This window comes from Zophobas morio, unplaced genomic scaffold (assembly GCF_036711695.1).
Source record: "Zophobas morio isolate AGI-343-1 ecotype UQ-CSIRO unplaced genomic scaffold, CSIRO_AGI_Zmor_V1 ptg000017l, whole genome shotgun sequence".
NCBI classification, from domain to species: Eukaryota; Metazoa; Arthropoda; class Insecta; order Coleoptera; family Tenebrionidae; genus Zophobas; species Zophobas morio.
The window spans coordinates 18,154,229-18,178,907 of record NW_026972122.1 but is presented as its reverse complement, the minus strand read 5'-3'; the positions used below and the strand labels follow the sequence as shown (position 1 = coordinate 18,178,907).

Below are 24,679 nucleotides of genomic sequence, written 5' to 3'. Positions count from 1 at the left end.
GCAAAAGAGACTTTTGTAACTCAACTAACTTTGTTAACTCTACTCGTATATTCTTAAGGAAAAAAGAATATATTACATTTAATTTATTATTTATAAGGACAAATAGTCATTTGCCACGTCGATGCTCATTTTTAGATTAAATGCTCACAAAACGCGTAAATGTTCAATTTGTGTCCGGGGAGATACAATGTTTGCAAGTAGATACACAGTACATCGGGTAGATGCTCAGGTATATAAGATTATTACTCTTTCTAGGTACTTCGTACTTCGAATATGAGTATCTACTCACTTTTATTCATACCACCCAATGTCTCGCTTCAATGTTTGATGATGTTGATTATGAGCACAACGCTGATCAACTTCCGTATCCGAATTACCCATGAAATAAATCATTGCGATTTGCACTTGAAGTAGTTCGTCGAACATTTGATAGACTTCGTGGACCTATGTCAGCTTGTCGTCTTCTCGGCATTGTAATGAACTTCATAAAACGACATAGAATTATTTTCACAGTCAATCAAATGTGTAAATTTTGTCTTGAGAATTTTAAAATACTGAAAACTTCGAATTAAATCTTCGAATAACGGTAAAGTTTGAAGTTTTGTCGAAACCAACAAAGTGAATATAGGTAAATAGAATGGCAGATCAAAATTAATAAGAAACTTTCGCAATGCGTAACTAAATTCACTTTAACGAACACTTTTCTTAAAATAAACGACGTTTTTTGTTACGAAAAAACAAACAACGACTTGAAATGTAATAATACTTTTCACAATCGCACGGAAGAAATAGTTTTGTATGACACGTCAGTTAGACGACAGGTCCGTCAGGAACGCCAACTATTCAAATTCATTCGAAGTGGCGATTCCCATGCAAAATTTTTAAAATTTTTTTATCTTTTAGCCGTCGTATTTTTTATAAATTTTCTTACATATAAACCTTGTCCTGACAATGAGGAAGTAAATATAGTTTTTAAAACATCTGCAAGATTTCAAAGCATATGTCTCTAGTGTGTTAAACCACAAATAAAGTTTGAAAAAAAAACACGTAAAAAAAAGAATCGTCCAATTCGGTGCGGTCGTTCTGAAGTTATGGGCGTACATACATTTCGGCGATTCATTTTTATTAATATAGACTAGCTGACCCCGTGAACTTCGTTTCACCTACAATTTAATTTTGAATCTGCAAAACCGAATGCTTTGAAATTTTGCAGATGTTTTAAGCATAATAAATTTTTATTCAAAATATATTTACTTATCCCCTCCAAAAAATTGATGACGTCAGCCCAAAATTTTGCCAAATGAATCCTATCTAAGATGTTTAAAATAGGATGAGACTATACTTGTGATTTATCATTCCATTCATAGTTTTTAGTTTTGCTTATAGGGGGTGTCCCAAAAGAGTTACTCACTGAGTCAATTTATTTTATTGATTGAATCAAGAATTGCAAAACTGAATTTTGAAATATTGCAGGCGTTTTGAAGTTACTGTTTGACATGGTAGGTTTTTAATCAAAATATATTTGTTTATCAAGCCCAAAACCTTGATGACGTCATCTCAAGATTTTGCCGAATAAATTCTATCTAAAACTAACTGACCCCGTGAACTTCGTTTCACCTACAATTTAATTTTGAATCTGCAAAACCGAATGCTTTGAAATCTTGCAGATGTTTTAAAAACTATATTTACTTCCTCCAAAAAATTGATCTCGTCAGCCCAAAATTTTGCTAAATGAATCCTAACTAAAATGTCCAAAATAGGATGAGACTATACTTGTGATTTATCATTCCATTCATATTTTTTAGTTTTGCTTATAGGGAGTGTCTCAAAAAAATTAATCACTGACTCAATTTATTTTATTGATTGAATCAAGAATTGCAAAACTGAATTTTGAAATATTGCAGACGTTTTGAAGTTACTGTTTGACATGGTACGTTTTTATTCAAAATATATCTGTTTATCAAGCCCAAAAACTTGATGACATCATCTCAAGATTTTGCCGAATAAATCCTATCTAAAATGTGGAAAATATCATCAGTATATTTTCGTAATTTATCATTGCATTCATATTTTTACTTCCCGAGCGTAAGCAAAGGAAGTATTGTAATCGAGTCCGTCGGCCGACTCTCTACTTTTACGTTTTGTCGATCTTTCATGACCCCTAGAAGACGAAGAAATAGGTCTGCCATTTCCGTCTGTCTGTCCGTCTGTCCGTCTGTCTGCTGTCCCGGATTTTTATTAGACAGATAATCTCCGAAAGTACTGGACCGATTGTTGTGAAATTTTGTACTTATATTAGGAATATCATGTAGACGGTAAAACGCTAACCAAAATTAGTATAATCATCCCCACCACTTATGCGATGACGTCACTTCAAAATTGTACATAGTAAATGGGTTTTAAATTGTATAAAATAACATAGTCCTATACATGTAGTTTACGACTCCGAATTGAGTCTTTACCCGAAACGTCCAGATTTTTGGAAAAAAAATCAAAACTATAAAACAACATTTTGCAATTTAATTTTGAATCCGCTAACCCGAATACTTTGAAATGTTGCAGATGTTTTAAGGCTATAAAGAGCATCATAAATCTTTAGTCAAAATATATTTGGTTATCCCCTCCAAAAACTTGATGACGTCAGCTCAAAAGTTTGTCGAATAAATCAAATCTAAAATGTACAAAATATGGTGAGTCTGTAGTTGTGATCTATCATTCCATTCATATTTTTTGGATTTGCATATACAGGGTGACTCAAAAAAATTAATGAATGCGTAAATTTATTTTACTGATTTACTCAGGAACTACAACACCGAATGCTTTGAAATCTTGCAGATGTTTTAAGGTTATAAAGAGCATAATAAATGTTTAGTCAAAATATATTTGCTTATCCCCTCCAAAAAATTGATGACGTCAGCTCGAAAGTTTGCCGAATAAATCCTATCTAAACTATACAAAATATGATGAGTCTGTATTGTGATTTATCACTCCATTCATATTTTTTGGATTGCGTATACAGGGTGACTCAAAAAAATTAATGAATGCGTAAATTTATTTTATTGATTTAATCAGGAACTACAAAACCGAGTGCTTTGAAATCTTGCAGATGTTTTAAGGTTATAAAGAGCATATTTTGTCTATTATTTCTTGCGCTCTCGACAGTGTATGCACTTGTATGAAAGAACGTCTTCCCGCCATTTTTCAAAAACAAAAAAAAAACACACAACGTAGGTTCTCATTTGTTACACGATCACAGCCAAGGCCAAACTTTGAATTTTTGAATTTTTCGCGGGCCTTTCAAACTTTTTCAAGGTCAATTTAAAGGCGGGAAGGTTGCGTTATCACAAGTGACTGAAAAAAATATATGGATCAGTCAATTTATTTTAGTGAATAACTCAAGAGTTGTAAAAATGAATACTTTGAGATCTTGCAGACGTTTTAAAGTTATTGTAAGCATGGTAAATTTTTAAGAATATTTATTTATTGCCCTCAAAAAATTGATGGAATGGCTCACTCGATTTTCGCAGATAATTTTGGGAATACAATACAGTTATTTTTAGTATTATACTGCACCAATCCAAGGTGGTATACGTGTTGATCGTAAATGTTGATTAGGTCATCACAAAATTGTGTGAAGAAAAAACTCAACTCGAAAATGCTGAATATGTTTCATTATACTTTTGGTGCGAAGAAAGTTCTGTCGAAACAACGTTCGATCAATTTTTTGACAATGGTTGATATAAATAAAACTCAGTAGATGCTCATACTCGAAATACGAAGTATCTACTCGAATATCAAATCAAAATATTTCTAGTTTTTCTAGATGATATTAATACTTCAATAGGTAACAGTTGATGCTCAAGTAGCATCTCGATACAACAAAAAAGGACAACAGTGACAGTGTTCAACCATCAAAACAAAAATCGAGTCACCAAAATATAAGTTAGTATGGGGTAGACACCTTGAGATGGGAATCTCTGGCCAGTGTTAGAAAAAACGCACTGCACAATTTATGCATAAATAAAAGTTAATGACCTGAAAAGTTTTCGATATTCTCGCTCCTAATGTGTTTTTCAAACTGAATGCACCTTTTGACGACGTTCCACGTTCATGAAAGTCGCCATGTTTAATGTTTGTATTGATGAGGCTGATACATGTTTAAACTCCATATTAATCTTAATAATAATAATAATGAAAAAACTTTCAGAGTTTAAATAATATATTCGTAGTCACTGCTACACGTGTTTCGGTACACAGTACCGTCTTCAGGCAGAAGAGAAACTGGAGTTTTACAGAGCTATTTTTGAATTTATACCTGATTTTAACAATAGTGTTTACAAATTTATGTTAAGTAAGGGAGACTTGTTTATTTCAGTTTGGTCGTTCATTAGTATATTAAATCTATTGTACCTATTTATTTTCAGACATTCTAACGCGTTTAATTTTGCACCTTTATTTTCTATGTGTAAAATTTTGAATTCGTCGTTGAAATTATTATGTTCTTGGATAAGGTGGTTCGCGTACGTAGAATTTGATTTTTTATTGACATATGCTGATTTATGTTCTTTGATCCTTTCCTCAAATTTTCTCCCTGTTTGTCCGATGTATACTAAGGGGCAGTCACTACAACTTAGCATGTAAACTCCAGAATTCGATTTCTTGGGTGACTTGTCTTTACTATTGTTTATTAATTTATGTAACGAATTGTTGGTACGGAAGGAAATTTTATAGCCTGCATTTTGCAGTTTTAATAGAAAGTTTTCCAAAATGAGTAATAATGTTATACTGTTATATTGTTGTCTTCTCGGCATTGTAAAGAACTTCATAAAACGACACAGAATTATTTTCACAGTCAATCAAATCTGTAAATTTTGTCTTGAAAATTTTAAAATATTGAAAACTTCAAATTAATTCCTCGAATAACGGTAAAGTTCGAGGTTTTGTCGAAACCAACAAAGTGAATATAGGTAAATAAAATGGCAGATCAAAATTTATAAGAAACTTTCGCAAATGTTCTTTTTGTATGTTAAATCTCACTATTAAAACAATAGTTTAATCGAAAGGACGAATAAAATGTTTATAGCAACACTATATTCACACTGTCATTGACAACACGAATAAAGTAATAGCTATTTAACGAACAAGTTTTGTTAATAAAGGCGATTAATAATCGAGATATTTTAACGCGCGAGGAACGAGCGCGTTAATGGTCGAGATTATTATTCGCCGATTAACAGTCGAGTTAGTTACAATACTTTTCCGGTGATCGTAATTTTAAAAAAATTACTGAAAATTCAAAATAAATAAAGTGGATAGAAGCATAGAATACTTTGGCCGCAAGCGTGCTATTGAACCTTTTTGGGAAATTTCGGAGAAGGATCCAAGTAATACAGATTCCGAATACCTTACAACCAGCTTTCCGGTGCACCAAGCAACAGACTCATCCTAGGTTTTTTGGTAAAGCATTTTGCTTCTTTCTGGAAGTAAATTTAGTGACTCCCACATTTGCGTTTTCTACTTCAGGAAGAGTTAAAGAATCCATTTCTATGCAATTTTCCATTTTGAATCTTGATTTGGGAAATTTTTGACATTCAGAAATATGACGTTATACGCAAGGACCTGTATATCTGGTTGCCTAAAATCATGCATTAATAGCCCTTATTAATGAACGATTTTCGTACAGAAATCATGCATTAATCGCCTCATTAATAAACGATCACCGGAAAAAAAACTAAAAATTCGCACTACCACTGAAATTTTCGTTGCTATGGATGTGTGGATATTCAACTAAAATTTGCAACGCTTGATAGTCTACCTCGTCCAGCTCCTGTAAAACAATCGTAATGAAAGTCCAGGAGCATCGTTTGAATTTGACCGTGACGAAAGTACAGGAAGCTTAGGCAATTTACCTTCTGCAAATGTTCATCATATTAGTAATAGTGGTTACAATCTTAGATCATATAATAAATAGATACCAATACTCAAACTGAAAGCTGTGACTAGACATGAAGGTGTATGTTGTCGTTTTCTACGTCAAGGGGAGTAGTATAATGCTATCCTTGTGTAATCACCACATCTTCATCTTCGTTATATGCATTTCATCTGTATATGTCTATTTCACTTCCATCCTTGTACCGCACCAGCACAACAAATCTTTTGACAGATGTTTCTTCTAACCTCTCTTTCGAGTTGTTGTACAAAAAACAATTTTAGAATTTAGAACAAAGATCCTATTTTAAGTGATGTAGTCATAAAGGATCACAATTGCTGCCCAATAATTTACTATTCCTTTCGTTATCTACTGTGAATTATTTATAAAATCAAGCTGTCAACATCTTTCTTCCGAAGTTAGTTCAGACATACTTCCTAAAATTTAGGCGCGCAAAATTCAAATAGTGATCAGGCAAGGATAGCTTCATTGTAATCCCTCCATGCACGAGAAAGATGTGTGACAGGAGGATGTCGTCACAGGCTGTCCTAGGGAACGAACACGGCATGGTGGTATCTATTTATTATATGATCTAAGGTTACAATTAATATTTATGTATATGGATTTTATTCACTTATACCATAAATAGCTATTTCACAATCGCACGGAAGAAATAGTTTTGTATGACACGTCAGTTAGACGACAGGTCCCTCAGGAACGCCAACTATTGAAACTAATTCGAAGTGGCGATTCTCATATAAAAATTTTAGAATTTTTTGATTTTTTAGCTGTTCTTTTAAGTTTTCCCTATTTTTTTTTATTTATAAACCATTCCCGTAATATATAATAATAATATAATATGTATATATTTCCTTCCAGACTTACAGTCTATAGCGGAACTTAAATACAAATTGGAATTCGCTATATAATAATAACATGTAACTAATAATTAATAAATGCTATGTATGACGAATGTACAACAAAAAAATAAAAAAATACAACAGGGTGGTACACAACGCTCTAATTAAGCGTGCATCATATGGTCATTATACAAAATCGCAAATAATTTTTTCCTTATGTTAACTTTACAGAAGTTATAAAATATGTCTACAACTTTTCCTACACTGATATTATAAAGCCTAAGAGTAGTTATATTAGTGGACTGTTGAAATGATATGTTGTGTTCGCCGAATATCAAAATAAAAAGTTATTGATGTTCGATTATTTGTTCTTGGGCAGACAAAATGTAATAAATCTAAAAGCACTGGGCAGTTTATTTGGACATGAATAAGTTTTTGTAAAAAAATTAGAGATGCAACTTTTCTACGGGCCCATAGTTGGTCTTCATTAACTGTGCTGCATAAAATATCAGTTTCACAATGAAAAGGGGGATACAAAAGAAATATTTTTAAGTGCAAATATTTGCAAAATTTCCGCAATACATTTTCTAACATAGTAATATAAACCTGGTGATAGGGTGACCATATAGTACTACAATATTCTAACTTAGATCCTATTAATGTGTAAAACAACAATTTAATACAATGGATATTTTTAAATTCACTGGTGTTTCTTATTATAAAACCTAGATTTCTTAAACATGCTTTTACAGTTGCTTCAATATGCGGTATAAACGTTAGCTTCTGATCAAATATAATACCAAGATCCTTATACTGATTGCAATGCTCTCATGGTATACCGTTGATATTATAATAGTAGTTATGGCTTATTAATTTCCTTGTATAAGTCACTTGTTTACACTTATCTATATTGATTTCTAGAGCATTATCAGAACACCATTCGATCAATTTGTCTAAACTAGGTTGTAATTGCAGGCAGTCATTAAAACAATTAATTACATTTATGATTTTTGAATCATCTGCATAGATCAACATTTTGCAGCCTATATGTCTTGCAACATCATTGAAAAATATAACAAAGAGCAGAGGTCCAAGTGTGGAGCCTTGTGCGACACAGCTTTTTACATCAACATCAAAGAATTTAAAACCACCATATTCAACAAATAGCTTCCTCCCCGTAATAACAGATCTTAATACAAACAACAAATTTTTACAAATACCGTACATTTCTAATTTTCTCAAAAGTATGCAGTGGTTTACCCGATCGAAAGCTTTGGTTAGATCAATATATATTACATCCACTTGCATTCGATTATCTAAAGCTGACGAAACAAACTGCGTGAATTCATATAAATTAATTGCCGTAGACTTTCCTTTAACAAACCCATGTTGCTCCGGTGTAATATAGTTAATCACATGTGAGTAGATCTTATCTCCTAATATAGTTTCTAGAACTTTCGAGAAGTTTGACAAAAGAGCAATCGGCCTAAAATTACGTACGTCAGAGTTGTCACCAGATTTAAAAATTAGCCAAATACACTGACGTCATCCGAGGTCATCAAGATGGCAGCGTTTGACAACTAGCCGGTTTTCTCATAAGAGTCAATGCTAATATTTTCGGAATTCAGTACACAGTTTCTAGACTGTGTAGATATCTGTAAAACGCACCATAACGTTTGAATATGCTTAAAAAATAATGTTTTCCAATGTGATGTACAGGTTAACTTCGCTGCATCTTATATTATTTGTTTTGCAAATTAATTCTTTGTTAATGTACATCAATGTTTTTTTAAATACACTAGCATCTTAATATTATAATATTTTGTATTTTCGGAGAAAATGCCTAAATTTTGTCCTGTTGTGGGTTGCGCAAATCGAAGGACCAGAAATGCGGACAAACTTTATATTCCTTTCGCAGCAGTTAGCAACAATAAAGGTAAATATATACAGGATGGGGAAAAAGGCGGAAGCTTTGGTTAAAAGGCTTGAAACGAGTGGATTTAACGAAGCCAAAGTAAAGTATTCCTATGTTTGTTCGGATCATTTTATTTTAGGTACAGTACCTACCTATTAGATTTACAGTTTCTAACAAATTACTACATTGGTGCTCTTTTAGGTAAACCTGCAGATTTGTCGGATGTGGACCATCCTGATTATGTTCCATCATAAAATTTAGGATATCAAAATAAATCCACTCATAATACTTGTAATGTTGAAAGACTCAGTTGTTTAAAAAAGAGAAAACTGAATAAATGTCTCTAGACTTTTGAAGGCACGAGTTTTATTGTGGGTTATTTTACTTACTCTAAAAATAAAAAAGTTTAGAATGGTATTCATTGTTATGGTAGGGACATCGTCTAAACACAAACTAAAATCACTTGCACTCATTGTATAAGGATCTACGCCGTTTAAATTGTTTAACTTTTGTACATATCTGTTTTTGTCTTCGACGGAAAGACATCGTGCATAATCACTTAAATTATCCATACTTTAAAAACAAATCACACACCTTCACTTAAACCCGTCACAGTAACCTCAAAATATTAATATTAATTTCCAATTTCCCGCTTAAAACACACGGATGTATTTTGGATGACGAGGAATTCAGACCAAAACAGTGTTCTGTATTTTTATTTTTATTATGTATTTCTAAACTCAAATCGCCAAAAAAAGCACCCTGATACACAGAAAAGATATGAAAGAAGCTATTCACGTGTTTATTTTCTAAATAAACACCCACACTTTTAAATAAAATGCGAAAATGTTAACATTGTCGCTTATGGAGTTTCATGGCGCTTGTCAAACGCTGAGTTCCCGCCACAACATGACGTCACGTGTTATTGGCTAATTGGACTTATTTTAGATTTTTTCCAAACAGCCGGATAATTACAGGTGGTAAGTACTAAATTATAAATGTAACATAACGGATCAATAAAACAGTTAATACAGTCTGCTACTAGAAAAGCGGGGATGTTATCTGGACCGCAGACATTATTGCACTTCAGTTTCTTAGCGGCGTTTAGTATATCTTCATCATTAATTCTAAATGAATGCAGCACAGCCAAATTATCAACTAAATTAATCGGACGAGCAATACAGCACTTTTTCCCACAAAATGTGCATCCTTCATTATCATTATCTCTGCTATTATAAAATGTCGCTTGTTATGCAATCCATTATACACGACAGGATTTTTGCTACATTTCTCTAGAATACGTAATATTGTAATATATATAGTGTGGAAAGGTTTTGACATTTGATCCGTGGTTTTATTTACGATTAGCGAATGAAGTTTTACGTATTTAGCATTAGCATTGTTGCAGTCATAGTAAGTGGGGAATTGTGTGGTTGTAGTGTTGTTTACATTGGTCGTTCTGTGGTAGTGTAGTTCTATGTTCTATGTTCTATGTTCTATGTTCTGTGCTGTGGTTCGGATTCGGACAGTGGACGTTGGACGTTAATTCGTAGAAGTAAATTGTGTCGGAAAATCGGAAGTGTTCGGAATAGGGTGCTAGATAAACATCACAATAAACATCTAAACAACTAAACATGGTTCCTAGTCCAATTTCGCCCCTGTGAATTCTCCCAAGTAACTGGCACTCCATCAATAATTGTGAAAGCCTGTAGAATGTATATACAATCTGTTGCTATCAAGTTCAACTAATTACAAATTTTTTATAGTGCTTACAAAAGACGTATTGTACAACTAATCAACACGAAAATCCAATACACACAAAGGTCCTTTATAACCTAGTTAGTAGCAGTTTTAGTTTGCACAGATAAAGGAATAAGCTGTTAAGTACCCTCACCTATTCGTTAGAATGTTCCGACGTAGTCAAACTGATACTGATGGTCATCATGAGAATTCTAATAATTTAAATCCTCAGAACAATTATAGTTGTTCCCTCATGTCACATTCAAAAAATACAGTGTGTACAACTCCAATGAGATCATCGTTTAGAAGGTATTTTCACAATTGTGACATTCACTATAATAATTCATTTGTTTTTTTAGATACTTCTTGGCAGATACTTGGCATACACCTTCACTAGCTCAAAAAAAGATAGACAGTGAATTTCATTTTAGGTAAAATGATAATTTGTCTGATTTGTTTATCGAACATTTAAGTAGCTTGTTACCGCTAATATGAAGATTTGCAAATTTTACATTTTCTCACACAAACTTTGCTTACCCTTTGTGGTACCATATCACTTGTGATAACAAAAGTTGCCCTGTTGGCACTGGATTTTCAGCTGACGTTCTCATTCCCTGTTGTGAATTTAGAAAATGAATAAGACTGTTTGTTGATCAAGCGCCACATTGGAGTACATTTTTGGGGATTATACTTCATTTGATAGTTGTTAATTTTGTTTTAGTAGTAATAATAATATTTATCAAGCACATTGTGAATGATCAGTGGTTTAAACAAAAAATTCAATTAAGGTTATAATTGTCATTAGATTGACGTAAATCTGATGGGTATTACAAATGGCTCAGTTTTTTTAGATACTTAACTTTAACATACTGGAATAGTTTGTCTATTTGAAATTAATTGATCTATGTGTATTTTAAAGTATAATTTCTTTTTTAGCACTAAAATTGATTGTGAAAGTCCTGGCTATTCATCACGTGTGGTGCGATATAATGAAGAACAGGGAAAACCACAACCAAGTCATCTTTGCAAATATGATAAGTTAGGAGTTTTTCCAATTGTACACTTCTTTAAAAAAGAACTACCATATCTCAGAAGAAAAGGAGTCAAAGCACAATTTTCACTTAATTCATTAGAAATTTCAAAATTATACGCACCAGACCATAATCAGTTATTGCTAGAAGAAATGATAAAGTCTAGTCCAGGAAGTCAAGAAACAGTTTCTAATAACCCTGAGTCAAATACCAAAAGTGTTCTAGATGCTTTAAAAGAAATCTCTGGAAAAAGAATTCATGCAGATGGAGTAAGTTTTTTTTTTGTTGCTTACTAGCATGATTAGGTATGTTAGAGTAGGTTTCACCACGAAAGGGGACAGCAGCTGGGAGTGCGCAAAACACAGTTTTGGTTTAGTCTTACAACTATCGTGAAAGCAGTGGCAGCGGCGATGTAAATTTAAAAACATGCTGGGTATAATCCGAAAGGTATTCAAATAATAATTTGTGTGTTCCGACAATGGAATCGGACAGCGATGAAGATTTCTCGTGTACCCCCGAAAAAATTGTCAAGGCGGCAAATACGGCTACATTTAATATCTATGTTCCAAAATAAAAAGTTTTTGAAGTTGGTGGGTGTTGAGTTTTGTTACGAACGCGAAAAAAATTTTGTATGCGACTCGTGAGTAAAGTGGCTTTTTTTTTACTCGGCGAATTTGCGCACTCGCCTTCGTTTTTTTTCGCGTTCTTAACAAAACTCAACACCCACCACGAGAAATCTTCATCGCTGATTCCATTGTCCGAGCACACAAATTACCACAAAACACCGAGAAAATTAATACAAACCACTCGTGTTGATGAATTATCATAGCAACGGCAGGCTTCTATGTTTTACTTCCGTTAAAAAATGCCACGCTACGACACTTTTTTTCACTCAAATGCGTGAAAATATAATATGGTTGTCTCTATTTTTTTTGTAGATGTTCTCTTTTTTGTAGAGACAAAATCAATCAAATGTCAGTTTCTTTCAATACATATGAATGCATTTAATGCCGCCGTTACGTACTTCAGTGCCGGCGCTGATACGATATGACGTACTAATGGTCGAATTCTTTTGAAGCATAAACATAAACAAAACAGTTAAAGTTAAATAAGTACTTGGAATTAAGAATACATTGTTTCTCACTGATTTATCAGCTTTAAATATAATTCATACTGTCCGCATTTCTTCAGACCGTGCCCCCTTGGGCTTTATCAATTTACACCCTCCTCGAGACGCAGGGATTGGGAGGGTGTTATTTACCCTTCTGGGGCGAGGGAAGGTCTGTCGAAATAACTCCAATAGTTTATTGGTCGAAGCCAATTTTTTTAATTGTTTTTAAAAGAAATACAACTCAGCAGAGCCTCCCTTCTCAATACATTGATGTTACGCCACTGATAGCCAGAGTATAATTCGCGCAGCTGAAGCCACACCCCAGTCACCTTTCATGGTGAAATTAGTTCTCGTAAATACTTTTTACTTTCTGAGCGTAAGCAAAGCAAGTATTGTAATCGAGTCCGTCGATCGACTCTCTACTTTTACATTTTCTCGACTTTTCATAACCCCTACAGTACGAAGAAATAGGTCTCCCGTTTCCGTCTGTCGTCCCGGATTTTTATTAGAGAGATAATCTACGAAAGTACTGGGCCGAATGTTGTCAAATTTTGTATTTATATTAGGAATATGTATATGGTAAAACGCTAACTAAAATTTGACCAATCATCCCCAGCAATAATGTGATGACGTCACTTCAAAATTGTACATAGTAAATGGGTTTTAAATTGTATAAAATAACATGGCCCTATACATGAAGTTTATGACTCATATTAAGTTTTTACACGAAACGTCCAGATTTTTTGAAAAAAAAAAAATCAAAATTAGAAAACAACATTTTGCAATTTAATTTGGAATCTGCAAAACCGAATGCTTTGAAATTTTGCAAATGTTTTAAAGTTATCATAAGCACGGTAAATTTTTGATCAAAATATATTTGCTTATTCCCTCCAATTGATTACGTCGCCCCAAAATATTGCTGTGTAAATCCTATCTTAAATGTGCAAAATACGATGAGTGTATAATAGTGATTTATCACTGCATTAATATTTTTTAGATTTGTTTAAACAATTGGCTCAAAAAATTAACGAATGAGTCAATTTCTTTTGTTGATGAAATCGTAAACTCCATTTTCTCAGAAAATTTTGGGAATACAATACTGGTATTTTTAGTATTACACTGCACCAATCCAAGTTGATATACCTACGTATCCTTGTTTTTTCTTGCACTGGTAATGCGCTGTAACTACTTATCTTTGGTGGCGTAACTAGTATTATCCATCTTGATGACGTCGTCACAAATTTTTTATTGGTCAAAATAAGAAGGAGTCACCCCATTTTCTCGAAAATGTGAAGAATACGCACGTATATGTATATAATAATGATAAAATAAGAATTATAATAATCAGAACATTTTGTTAGATTGTGGTTTAATTAATAATTTTAGTCCTGTGTTTTGAGAAGGCAGACCCATTCAAATCAAAGTAATTTCTGCGTGACATTCTTTCGATGTATAAACATAAATAAACACTTGAGCGTTAGATTTCTTATACCTAGTGTTAAAGGACAAGGGTTGTTAGAGATGGATTATTTTAAGTTCAATATGGTGAGTCATCAGAATTTGACAACGGACTGCCAGTCAGTAGCGTAACATGCACACTTCAGAAGGGGGGTTTTTAAATTTATTTTTTTAAATCGTAAATAATAACACAATAAATTGTTTCCAAATTCACCAAGGCGAGTTTAAGTACTGTTTAATTTTTCTAAGGCATCATTTAGTTTAAAAAGTGTTCATTTTCCAAATAACAATGGTGTTTGATAAATTTTTGAAGTGTTTTTCTATGAAATTTAACTAATTTTCAGGATCAGGTTTTATAATAATTTCTTTACAAAATTTCGAATACTCATCGTCATTTAGATAAAAACAAAATTTTATAATTCATCAAAATGTTTCCAATTAAAATAAATTGCTTCCAACCATGTGCTCCATCGAGTTATTACCGGAACCGGGGCAGAGGTAATTTTGCAAGATCTTGTTTATACCGGGTGTCTGGAAAATGGCGATTTAACTCTTCAGTACGTTATATACGGGGGTTTCTTTTGCGACCACGGGTTCAAAAAGAAGATTGAGGTTATGTACGCAATACTTGTGATTGTTTCTTAAAAAATGAATAAATGTGTGCTACTAACATTACTTGAGTATACACATGGTAGTTGGTAGACGGTAGAAAATAAAATGATTAATTCAGCGACAAGTGTAAACGGTTCTCTTTTTATTGAAGATTTAGATTAAGTTTGATTAGAAATCAAAACAAAATCATGTTGCGTCAAAAAACTGAACGTTCATTTTTTCAATTTATTGTCTTATGGTTTCTACTTGTGAAAAAAATAGTATATTAACCACGGTTGTAAAGCCACTTCTAGACCTCGCTTTTCAGAGCCCTCGACGCTGCGCGTCTCGGGTTCTAATTTGCGTTCGGTCTAGAATACTTGGCTTTGCAACCTTGGCTAATAATATACTATTATGATGTAGATTACAAAAAAAAACATAATTTTATAAAAGTAAAATTGGCAACACTACTTACACCTAATGCGTGAATACCTCCGGCTTACTTTCTGATTTCTTAGTAACGATGGTGACTGAAATCCACCTTCGCTTTATATCAAGCAAACATTGTCAATAGTCCGCTCAAAATAGACATTTCAAATAACAAAAACTCCGACAGAACTGAATTTTGGTAGAAACCTTAGCTACACCAGTAGAAATAAAGTAGCAAAAGTCCCCATAGATCCTATGTGTGGTAAAAAAGTTATTCAAGGTCAAAGGTCAAAACTTTGTATTTTTAGATTTTTTTCGAAAACAGTAACTTTTATCAAAAATATAGCTCAGATAAAAATTGTAGATCATAAAATTATCTACAAAAATGATCTTTATACTTTTTTTCCTAAGAATCACGATTCCCAAGATATCGCCGTTCTAAAAGTTGAAGGAGTTGACATGCACACAAAGGCCAAGTAAGTAAGTTGGCAGCAACCTAACACTATAAGATACACTGAAATTTCTACGCTGTCACTCACAGCTGGCTGTCACTGTCGCTGTTACAAATGTAAGACTACTGAAAGTTCCATTACTAAGGTTAGGCCACTTTTGTGACTCTCACCTCTTGCTTTTTTAAGGTACGTGTCCACTTGAGAGGGCGCTTGCGAGAAATAATTTCAAGATCAGCCCGTAAAGCCATGGTCGGACCTGCCCTCAACTGGGTAAGCGCATCGCTTGCCCAGCGTTTTTACCTGGTTTCTCCGAGTTTGTGAGCGACTCTCACAATACGAACGCGTTTCGTAGTGCGACAATGATCTCCGATAACTCTGTTTTACGTATATTTTTTTGGAAATAACTCAATTCAACTTCAACTTTTAGAACGGCGATATCTTATGAATGGTGATTCTTAGGAAAAAAGAAAAAGGACCATTTTTGTAGATAATTTTGTGCTCTATAATTTTTGTCTGAACTATATTTTTGATAAAACTTACCGTTTTCGAGAAAAAACCAAAATATCAAAAATTTTGACTTTTGACCTTGAATAACTTTTCGCACACATGGGGACTTTTGGCACATTATTTCTACTGGTGTACCCAGGTGTCTACTAAAATTCAGCTCTGTCGGAGTTTTTATTATTTGATCACTATTTTTATGCCTACTTTGACCGGACTACAAATGGAATTTTATCAAATTATTACAAAAACAACACAACCATATCCTTGCGTATTCTAATTGAAATGGTAATTAAACATGGTCGTGGGTGAAAAAAATATTAACTAAAAGTTTTATTACTAGATATTGTGATAATGAATGAGTTGTTTAGTTGTTAAACGCAGCAAAAGAATTAATTTTAAAATCATTATAACTCCACCAAAATGTGAGAAGGATTTTTTTACTATTTTCCCAGACTCACCAGTTGATTGTTAAGAGCGTAGTGGAGAATTAATCCGCCATTTTCCAGACACCCGGTATAAGGAAACTCTTAATGGGGCTTTACGAAGTATTTTTAGTTCCCGAGCGTAAGCTAAGGACGTATAGTAATCGGGTCCGTCGGACGAATGGCCACTTTTACACTTTCTATAGTAGGGTGGCACAAAAAAACGACTATTTTTTTTTTTTACTCTCGTGTGAAAATATGTTAATTTATCATGTTTTAAGACCCTCTTCCAAAGGACAGCTCAAAAAAAAATCCTATGAGGCTGCTCCAAATTTTTAAAAAGTTCCCAAATCGTCAAAAATTGATTTTCTTTTTATTTAATTTTGTTGTTCTCGTTACGGTAATATTTTATAGATGAAAAAAAAAATAAGTGTCCCAAATTTTTAGCTCAAAATATTAATTGTTAAAGATCGCTCATATTTTTTTTAATTTACAAGAGCATTGCCTTGGATATTTTCGAGCGACTTTTTAATATTTATATTAAGCTTCAATGAATGTTTTAATTAGTGAGAAATCGATGAACATACACCACGAGATGGGAAAAATCAAACACAATGCTGGAAATATAATTTGTTAATAACTTGATATTTAGCAAATTAAAATAATAGTATGAGTTTTTATTGTTATTTTGAATTCTCAATTTTTCTTTCAATTCGGTATCATTTTTTGTCACATTTACAAATTACAGCAGTTTAATTTGCTGAAAACAGAAATTTGCTTTTGTAAATAAAAAAAAATTATGAGCAACCTTTAACAATTAATATTTTGAGCTAAAAATTTGGGAAACTATTTTTTTTTTGTCTACAAAATATTACCGTAACGAATAACTATGTAAATAGTATCTTATTATCTACAATTATGACATGATATTAGAAAACTTGTAGCTGACACATTTCACAAAATTATACCTTGAATTTCATTAGTTTTGAATTGAACAATTTTAGATTCTATAAATATATGTCTATGAAGTACATCTTTTGCACGGTCTAGGACAATTCGGCGCGGCCGACTTGGCGCGAGACATTTTGGCGCAAGCCATCTTGGCGCGAATGAACTTGCACCAAGAAAAATAGATATAAATATACAAAAATTGCACCCGTTGTTAGTATAACCTAATTTTTATAGTCTCCAACGCGGGGAGGGGTAATGTCGACTTTTTAATGGACACACGGGCGCTTCGCGCCCTGCACCCCATTATAAACATACTCCTAAACGTGGAATTTCTTGCTCCGTGAATCATTTAGTTATTGGAATTTGTGCGAATGAAAATGTGTATTTGGTTGCCTACACTTAGCATAAATAACAGGGTGCTAACCAAAGTACGAACAATAAATATTTTTTACTTCCTCTTGTCTTGTTAAAGTTCATTTACAGTCGTCTGAACTAACTCGGTAAATTAGCCTTTACACGCACCCTGCCTGTAAAGCGTTACCGTGGCAGCTTTACAGGCACCGTGCCTGTAAAACGTTGTCATGACAGCACCGGAATCAAACACACATTCGCTGCGTCGGCCTTTTTCTTAATCTCACTAATACTGTGCTAATACTAACGTTAAAATCACCTTCAAACTCTTCATCTTCATCGAATTCCACAATTAACAGAGCTCAGAAACAAAATTAAACCATTTAAATTATTAATCGAATTTACAAATTGACAGTCCCGTTATTTTCAAACAATTCAATTTTCCATAGTTACCGGAGCAAACTATGAAAAATGACTATAATTTCTATGACTGTAATTTCAAGTAAAATTTCTAGAGATGCCAAAGTTGTTCATTTTCAGGATTTTCAGCAAGAGGAAGTAAAACGTTGTACGCGGCTCGCTTGCAACTAGCCTTTACTGGGGCTCACCGGATTACAGAGCTCGCTCCTACGTCGCTCGCCCTGCAAACATTCCGGCTCGCCCGTAAAGGCTAATTTACTAAGCTTGCCACGTAAATAACTATTATATTATATACCGACGTACTCGCGCCAAGATGGCTCGCGCCAAGACGGCTTGCGCCAAAATGTCCCTGCGCCAAGTTGGCTTTGCGCCAAGTCGACCGCGCCAAGTCGGCCACGCCAAATAGTCCCATTCCGTCTTTTGTAATATATCGTTTTTCGTTTTTATGCACAGAATTTATTTTTATATTTATAATTATTTATAATTATCAAGATTATACAGGTAGTACTGGCGCAGTTGTGCCCTGTCCCCTAATCTCAACTGCATCTGACTACCTGATACTTGACCAAAATTTTAACTGCAATTCGATCAAAATTATCCATATACCTGCGTACCTGATATTTAAGCAAAATTTGCACCTCAATTTGTATACGATCACTAAAACACATATGTCTCGAGTAGCCAGATTGCCCCTCGAGAATTGAGGGCGGTACGACCCGAGGCGAAACCCGATCTCGGTCGTGTTTGTATGAAACGAAACATCCACCCATCTGGCCGTACTCGTCCAAAAAAAAACAAAGGGTCTAGATGGTCACGATTAATCTCTGACACGGTCACCGCACTATCTTCAGTGGGTAACACACACACAGACGATTGACGGTGCGTTTTGTCACTCCTATGCCTGTTTTGACAGTCACAACCTGCACATTGTTGTCACTTCCTGGATGCAATTCCACAATACGACCCAGTTTCTGTTGTAGCGGTGCGATATTTTCGTTCTTAAATATAACCATTGTTCCTACTTGAAGAGGGACCGGATTTTTGCGCCGCCACTTAGTCCGCGTTTGGAGACTGGTCAGATATTCTCTCGTCTATCATTTCCAGAAGAGTTGGCGAAGGTGTTCAACCCTTTGCAATCGAGAGACGCGATTTTCCGGCAAATGTAGAAGGCTTGACTCCGGTGGTACCGTCAAGAATGTGCCGATAAGAAAGTGTCCCGGCTTCAGAGGGTCCATATCGTCGGGGTCATTACTCATGGGAACAAGGGGGCGTGAATTAAGAATAGCTTCAATAAGGGTAATTAATATACACAATAATCGATGCTGCAGTTCCGAAAGGGCCTAGCAGGAGATACTCTGTCGGCTAGCAAATTACCCATTAATTATTGTTCATAACTAATAGGTTTTACTCTTTGAACTTCATGGAATTATTCTGTTTTCCTTACAATAATACTTCTGCTAGAAAGTGGCCAAAACACCTCCCTCATGGCCGCCAACGTTACCTGAGGTCCACCATGGAGTGTGTCCCCATGTGTGTCGCGTAATTTTGTGGCTTTTTGGTAGTACCACTTGATGTTTGCTCTTAAAATCTAAGTTCGCATTTCTTAGGCGGCCTCCCACTCTAAAGATTTCATTTTCGTCTAAAAAGACTTTAAGGGGGGTCGATTTGCTGCGGTTACTTAATGCTTCTGTATAAACTTAATGATGCATTTTTCCGCAATTTCAAGTTCATTTACCTTTACTTCTCCCGTTAATTTATCTTTTTTATTAGTGCAATTGTGTATAAATCGATAGCTGTAAGCCAGTACTCTTTTTAATTGTTTGTAAGTGGTAACTCGATGGAAAACGTTTAAATCTGGTTGTGTTTGAGATATTAATATTACATTGCGTCTTTCTGGCGGGAGTTCTGTTACATGATTAGGAGGCTTAGGCCAATGTGACGAAATAAAAAAGCTGGACCATGAAATCAAATAATAAATTTATCCCGATCACCTACCCCTTGTAATTATATCCGCAGGATTTTGCTGACTATTTACATAGTGCCATTGTTCCCTTTTTGTCATTTCCTGAATTGCCGCCACCCGGTGTGCGACAAAGGGCTCCCATCTTTTTGGCTCAGCTGCTATCCAAGATAGGGTTATCATAGAATCTGACCACAAATAAATCTTCACAACGCATACATCCAACGTATTGATAACCTTAACTGTAAGTTTTGCGAGAAGAACCGCCTCGCATAGTTCCAGTCGCGGAACTGTTGTCGATTTAAGTGGAGCAATACGAGATTTTGAACAAAGTAAATTTATTTGTCGTTGCTTGTTTTCACCAACGACAACTACATAAATCGCGGCCTCATAAGCTTTTTTACTAGTGTCACAAAATCCATGTAACTCTAGAATTTGAGGAGAAAAGGACTTAATGCATAATGCATCGCGGAATTACAAATTCGGTGCAAATTTACACAAAAATGGTGAAAGGTTTCGCTTAATTCAGATGGTATGGGCTCAGCCCAGTTTAATTTGAGTTGCCACAATTTTTGTAATAAGATCTTTGGTACCATTAACATTGGGCTTAAGAGGCCTAAAGGATCAAAAATGTTAGCAATAATTGATAAAACGTTGCGTTTCGTGGCCACCTTAGGCAGTTTAATCGCAGCCAATTGGTATTTGAATAAGTCCCTTTGACAATTCCACGTTAGACCTAGAGCTTTGGTTTCAAATTTACTATCCAATCTAACAACTGCGGTATTATTTTCATTATCCTGGTTTGGTAATAGCTTAGTTTCATTCGAGGCCCACTTGTAAATTTCAAAGCCTCCACCCTTTAAAGGTTAGGTCGTCACGTAACTTGATACCTTCGTCTACGTTATCCACCCCGACTAACAAATCATCCATATAGAACGAATTCAAAATCAATTTTGCAGCTTGTGGATAATCCGCACTTGCCTCGTATGCTAATTCTCGCAAACAACGCATTGCAAGAAACGGTGCGCAATTTAAACCGTATGTTACCGTTTTTAGTCGAAATGTTTGTATTGGTTCAGTCTGATAAAATCTGTACGCGATACGAAGGAAATCCCGATCTTCAGGTCGTACCCATATTTGTCTAAACATTTTTAAAAGATCAGCTGATAGTAAGTATTTGTGTAAGCGACATCTAACTATAATCGAAAACAAATCTGCTTGCAAATTAGGACCTGTCATTAAGTTGTCGTTTAAGCTATGCCTATTACTTGTCCGGGAACTAGCATTAAAAACAATTCGGGTTTTGGTGGTAAGACTCGTTTCTTTAATAACGGGATGGTGGGGCAAGTAAACACATTGAATGGAAGGATCGTCCGGAACTGGAACCCTTTCCATGTGATTTAACGCAAGATATTTCCCTAGAAATTTGTTACACTCGTTCCTTAAATCGTGGTTTCGGCCGAATTTACCTTCAAGGCTTTTAAATTGTTTTTTTTTTGCGGTTCGTTTCGATTGACCAATATCAAGAAGTGTTGTTTTAACGGGAAGCGCTACTGAAAATTGACCATCTGGGTCCCTTGCTGTGACGACGAATGAAATTTCGTAGGTTTCGTCGTCAGTGGTGGCAGGAATTTTCCCTTAACCCTTGACACTGCAGACCTACATTTGTATATGGGCCGCCCACTAGCCACCCAAAGCAGCTGTTCTGTACATAGGTAATGTAGTTTTGTAATTTTATACTTCCCCCAAAATGTCGTAAAATAGTCCGGCTCCGATTAAAAGGTCTATTTCGCCCGATATATAAAATTCAGGATCCGCCAGAGTTAAATTATCCGGTATTTGCAATGGTGTAGGGTCAAATGTTTCGGCTGATAAACTATTGGTGATTTCTGGCAGACAGCTAATTGTGTTTGAATAATTGTCACAAATTGATTTAATAAAGACCTTTGCAGCCCGAGTGAGAGTAGTACTAGTTTGCCCTATAGCGCCGATGTCCGTGTCGAGTTCAAATGAGGATGTCGTCACCACCGAGGGCTCGATCCGTCGTATTTCCTGGGCGTCGTCGCGTCATAAGCTCGGCACCAGTAATTCACTACACACGTTCTCGCGATCCGGCTCGAAAGACCATTTTTTGTTACTATCCGTAGGTATGAGTTCGCAGTAAAGAAATAGGCAGTGGACTTAAGTACTGTATATTAAGATAGTAACAAACAAGTGTTCTCTACAGGCATGTTCTCTATGAACTAAAACACATATGTCCCGAGTAGCTAGATTGCCCCTTGAGGGTTGAGGGCGGTACGACCCGAGGCGAAACCCGATCTCGGTCGAGTTTGTATGAAACGAAACAAACTTCAGCTGCAAGTCGGCGAGTGCTGATGTCAGGCTCTTCTTCGTCACGTTCCAAAATTTATTCATCGGCTTGCAGTATTCTTTCTGTCCTATCACGGCCACGATCCTGAGTTTGAGGTTGAAGATGCCATGATCTCGGAGATGTACTACTGATACAAATGTTCGCGCACACCGTAAACCATTACCATATCGACACACTCTGAATTGGAAAAATTCACCATAAACCAACTTCCGACCGTTCGATGCAAGGAACTGATACATGACTGGCCCTTTTCGTGTTTTTGCACGTTTCTTATCAGTCACTTTTTTGGTTCCTAATCCGAGTCGTTCTGTGCCATTTATTGAAAGAAATAGGTCAAGAAACACTACCAACGCCAGCGGCGTCTATAACAATTTATATTTAATTTCAAATATTTTTTCTAGACATTGCTACCACTTAGGTACGTGAATTTTACACAGTGAAATAATCTTATTGTGAGCTATTCCCCATTTTTTTATTGCACATATTTGGAAATCAAGTTGTATATTTCATACTGTCCACACTTGTGTGGACAGCGCTCCCTTGGAATTTGCAACCTCGCGGCGCACGAGCTACCGGGGTATTATTTACGCCATTCGAGTGAGGGAAGTTCTGTCGAAATAACCTTTTTTTTTTGCAAGACTTTCAATTTAATGTAAATTAAATTGTAAGGAAAAACACCATCCTATAATATTGTCATCCTCATCAACATCATCCTCACTTGAAGCCAGAAGCGCCTAATGAAACGTGACTGTAGCCTGAGCCGACCATCCCCTCTCCCAAATTTGGTCTTGTGTACACCATAAACTCGGCGGCTACAAGATCTTGAACCTGTTCTACCAATACTATTTTTTAACTTCCCCAAAAATTTCACTCACTGCGCATCCGCGTGTACTTAAATTTAGAAGAGAATTTTGCAAGGTGACACACAGGAGATAACATTATTTGGTTACAAGTTTAGATACTTTTTCTTTTAAGTAAATTTTGTACCAAATTTTGTTATAAGTCTAGCATCGTGTCAAACGCCCTGTATATTACTTTCTAGAACATCATAATTTTGTGTTGACAACAAACACGAACATTGAATTTGTGCGAGGAAAGGTAATTTACAAAAATAAGGAACATCAAGATTTGTTAATAGGTATTTATTGTAGATACTAAAGTTATGGCAGATTTTATGGTGATGATATTAACTATATACCGAAATCAATAGGTACATTGTTTAAATAAACTATGTTGACACCTTAGAGTTTTCTATTATCTGAAATATTGTGTATGTTGTACTAACCGGAAGAAATTTTTAAAATAATAACAGAACTCAATTTTGGTCGAAGGTTATTTCGACAGAACTTCCCTCGCCCCTGAAGTCACTACATACCAGTTTTTTCTAAAAATTATAAAATTTGATTTTGCAAATTTTTTATGAGGACCCCTACTAGTTAATAGTTATAATATATATTATGATTTTAGTTTATAATGCAAAGGATGGCATAAGCGCAGCGAATGCGCTAATTGCATGAATGCCACAATCCCGCATTATAAACGAATATCATACGCTATTTTGTCATCGACTAGGACATCACAATCCTGAAAATTGTATTAGTAAAATTTCAATAAATGCAGTTATGATAAAATCTCTCTAACCAGGATGGCTAAAAGAGTTAAATAAATAAGAAAATCTTTGCACAAATGTGCGAGAACAGATTTATTCGCTGAAATTTTAAAAAAAGCTGCAGTAGTTGAATCAAGTTTAATGCCAAAAAAACAGAAGCTTTTTAGATGAAAGAGATTGAAAAATTTTGGAAGTGGGCAAATAGTAATAAGGTGACAACAGTGACTGAAAAAGCTATGCTTGCATATTTTTTGGACTAGGTAAATTACATTTTTTATTACAATTAAATAAGTTAATTACAATTTTAGGTTTTAACATTTTGTATGAATTATTTTCTTGTTTTAATCAAAATTTTACAAATCTTTAAGTCTCTGGTTCCTATTCTAAGTTAAAATGTATGATCTGGATCAAAAATGACCTTGCAATTACCAGGGCTATGAAAGTGTCAGCTGTTCCCATAAGAAATACCTGGGGAGCTTACGGAACGACATAAAGAGGTCACTAGCGTCTCTAAAGGTGCTGCGACCTTGAAGAACAGTTTCTTTTTCATTTTAAGGTTTTCGGTGATCGTTTTG

The 24,679-nt window shown here is 34.7% G+C and overlaps 1 protein-coding gene across 2 annotated transcripts in view; it reads left to right on the top strand.

Annotated features, from left to right (window-relative positions):
* Positions 1 to 10,039: 10,039 nt before the first annotated feature.
* Positions 10,040 to 24,679, top strand: part of LOC135130172 (uncharacterized) — a 32,043-nt gene continuing 17,403 nt past the window's right edge. The window contains exons 1-4 of one of the 2 annotated variants that reach the window (XM_064057522.1): positions 10,040 to 10,412; positions 10,471 to 10,753; positions 10,804 to 10,875; positions 11,381 to 11,744. In XM_064057522.1, coding sequence (XP_063913592.1) covers positions 10,611 to 10,753; positions 10,804 to 10,875; positions 11,381 to 11,744 — 579 coding nt within the window. In that variant the 5' untranslated portion in view covers positions 10,040 to 10,412; positions 10,471 to 10,610. Of the gene's footprint in view, positions 10,420 to 10,470; positions 10,754 to 10,803; positions 10,876 to 11,380; positions 11,745 to 24,679 lie in introns of both variants that reach the window. The other variant, XM_064057521.1, reaches the window with a different exon arrangement.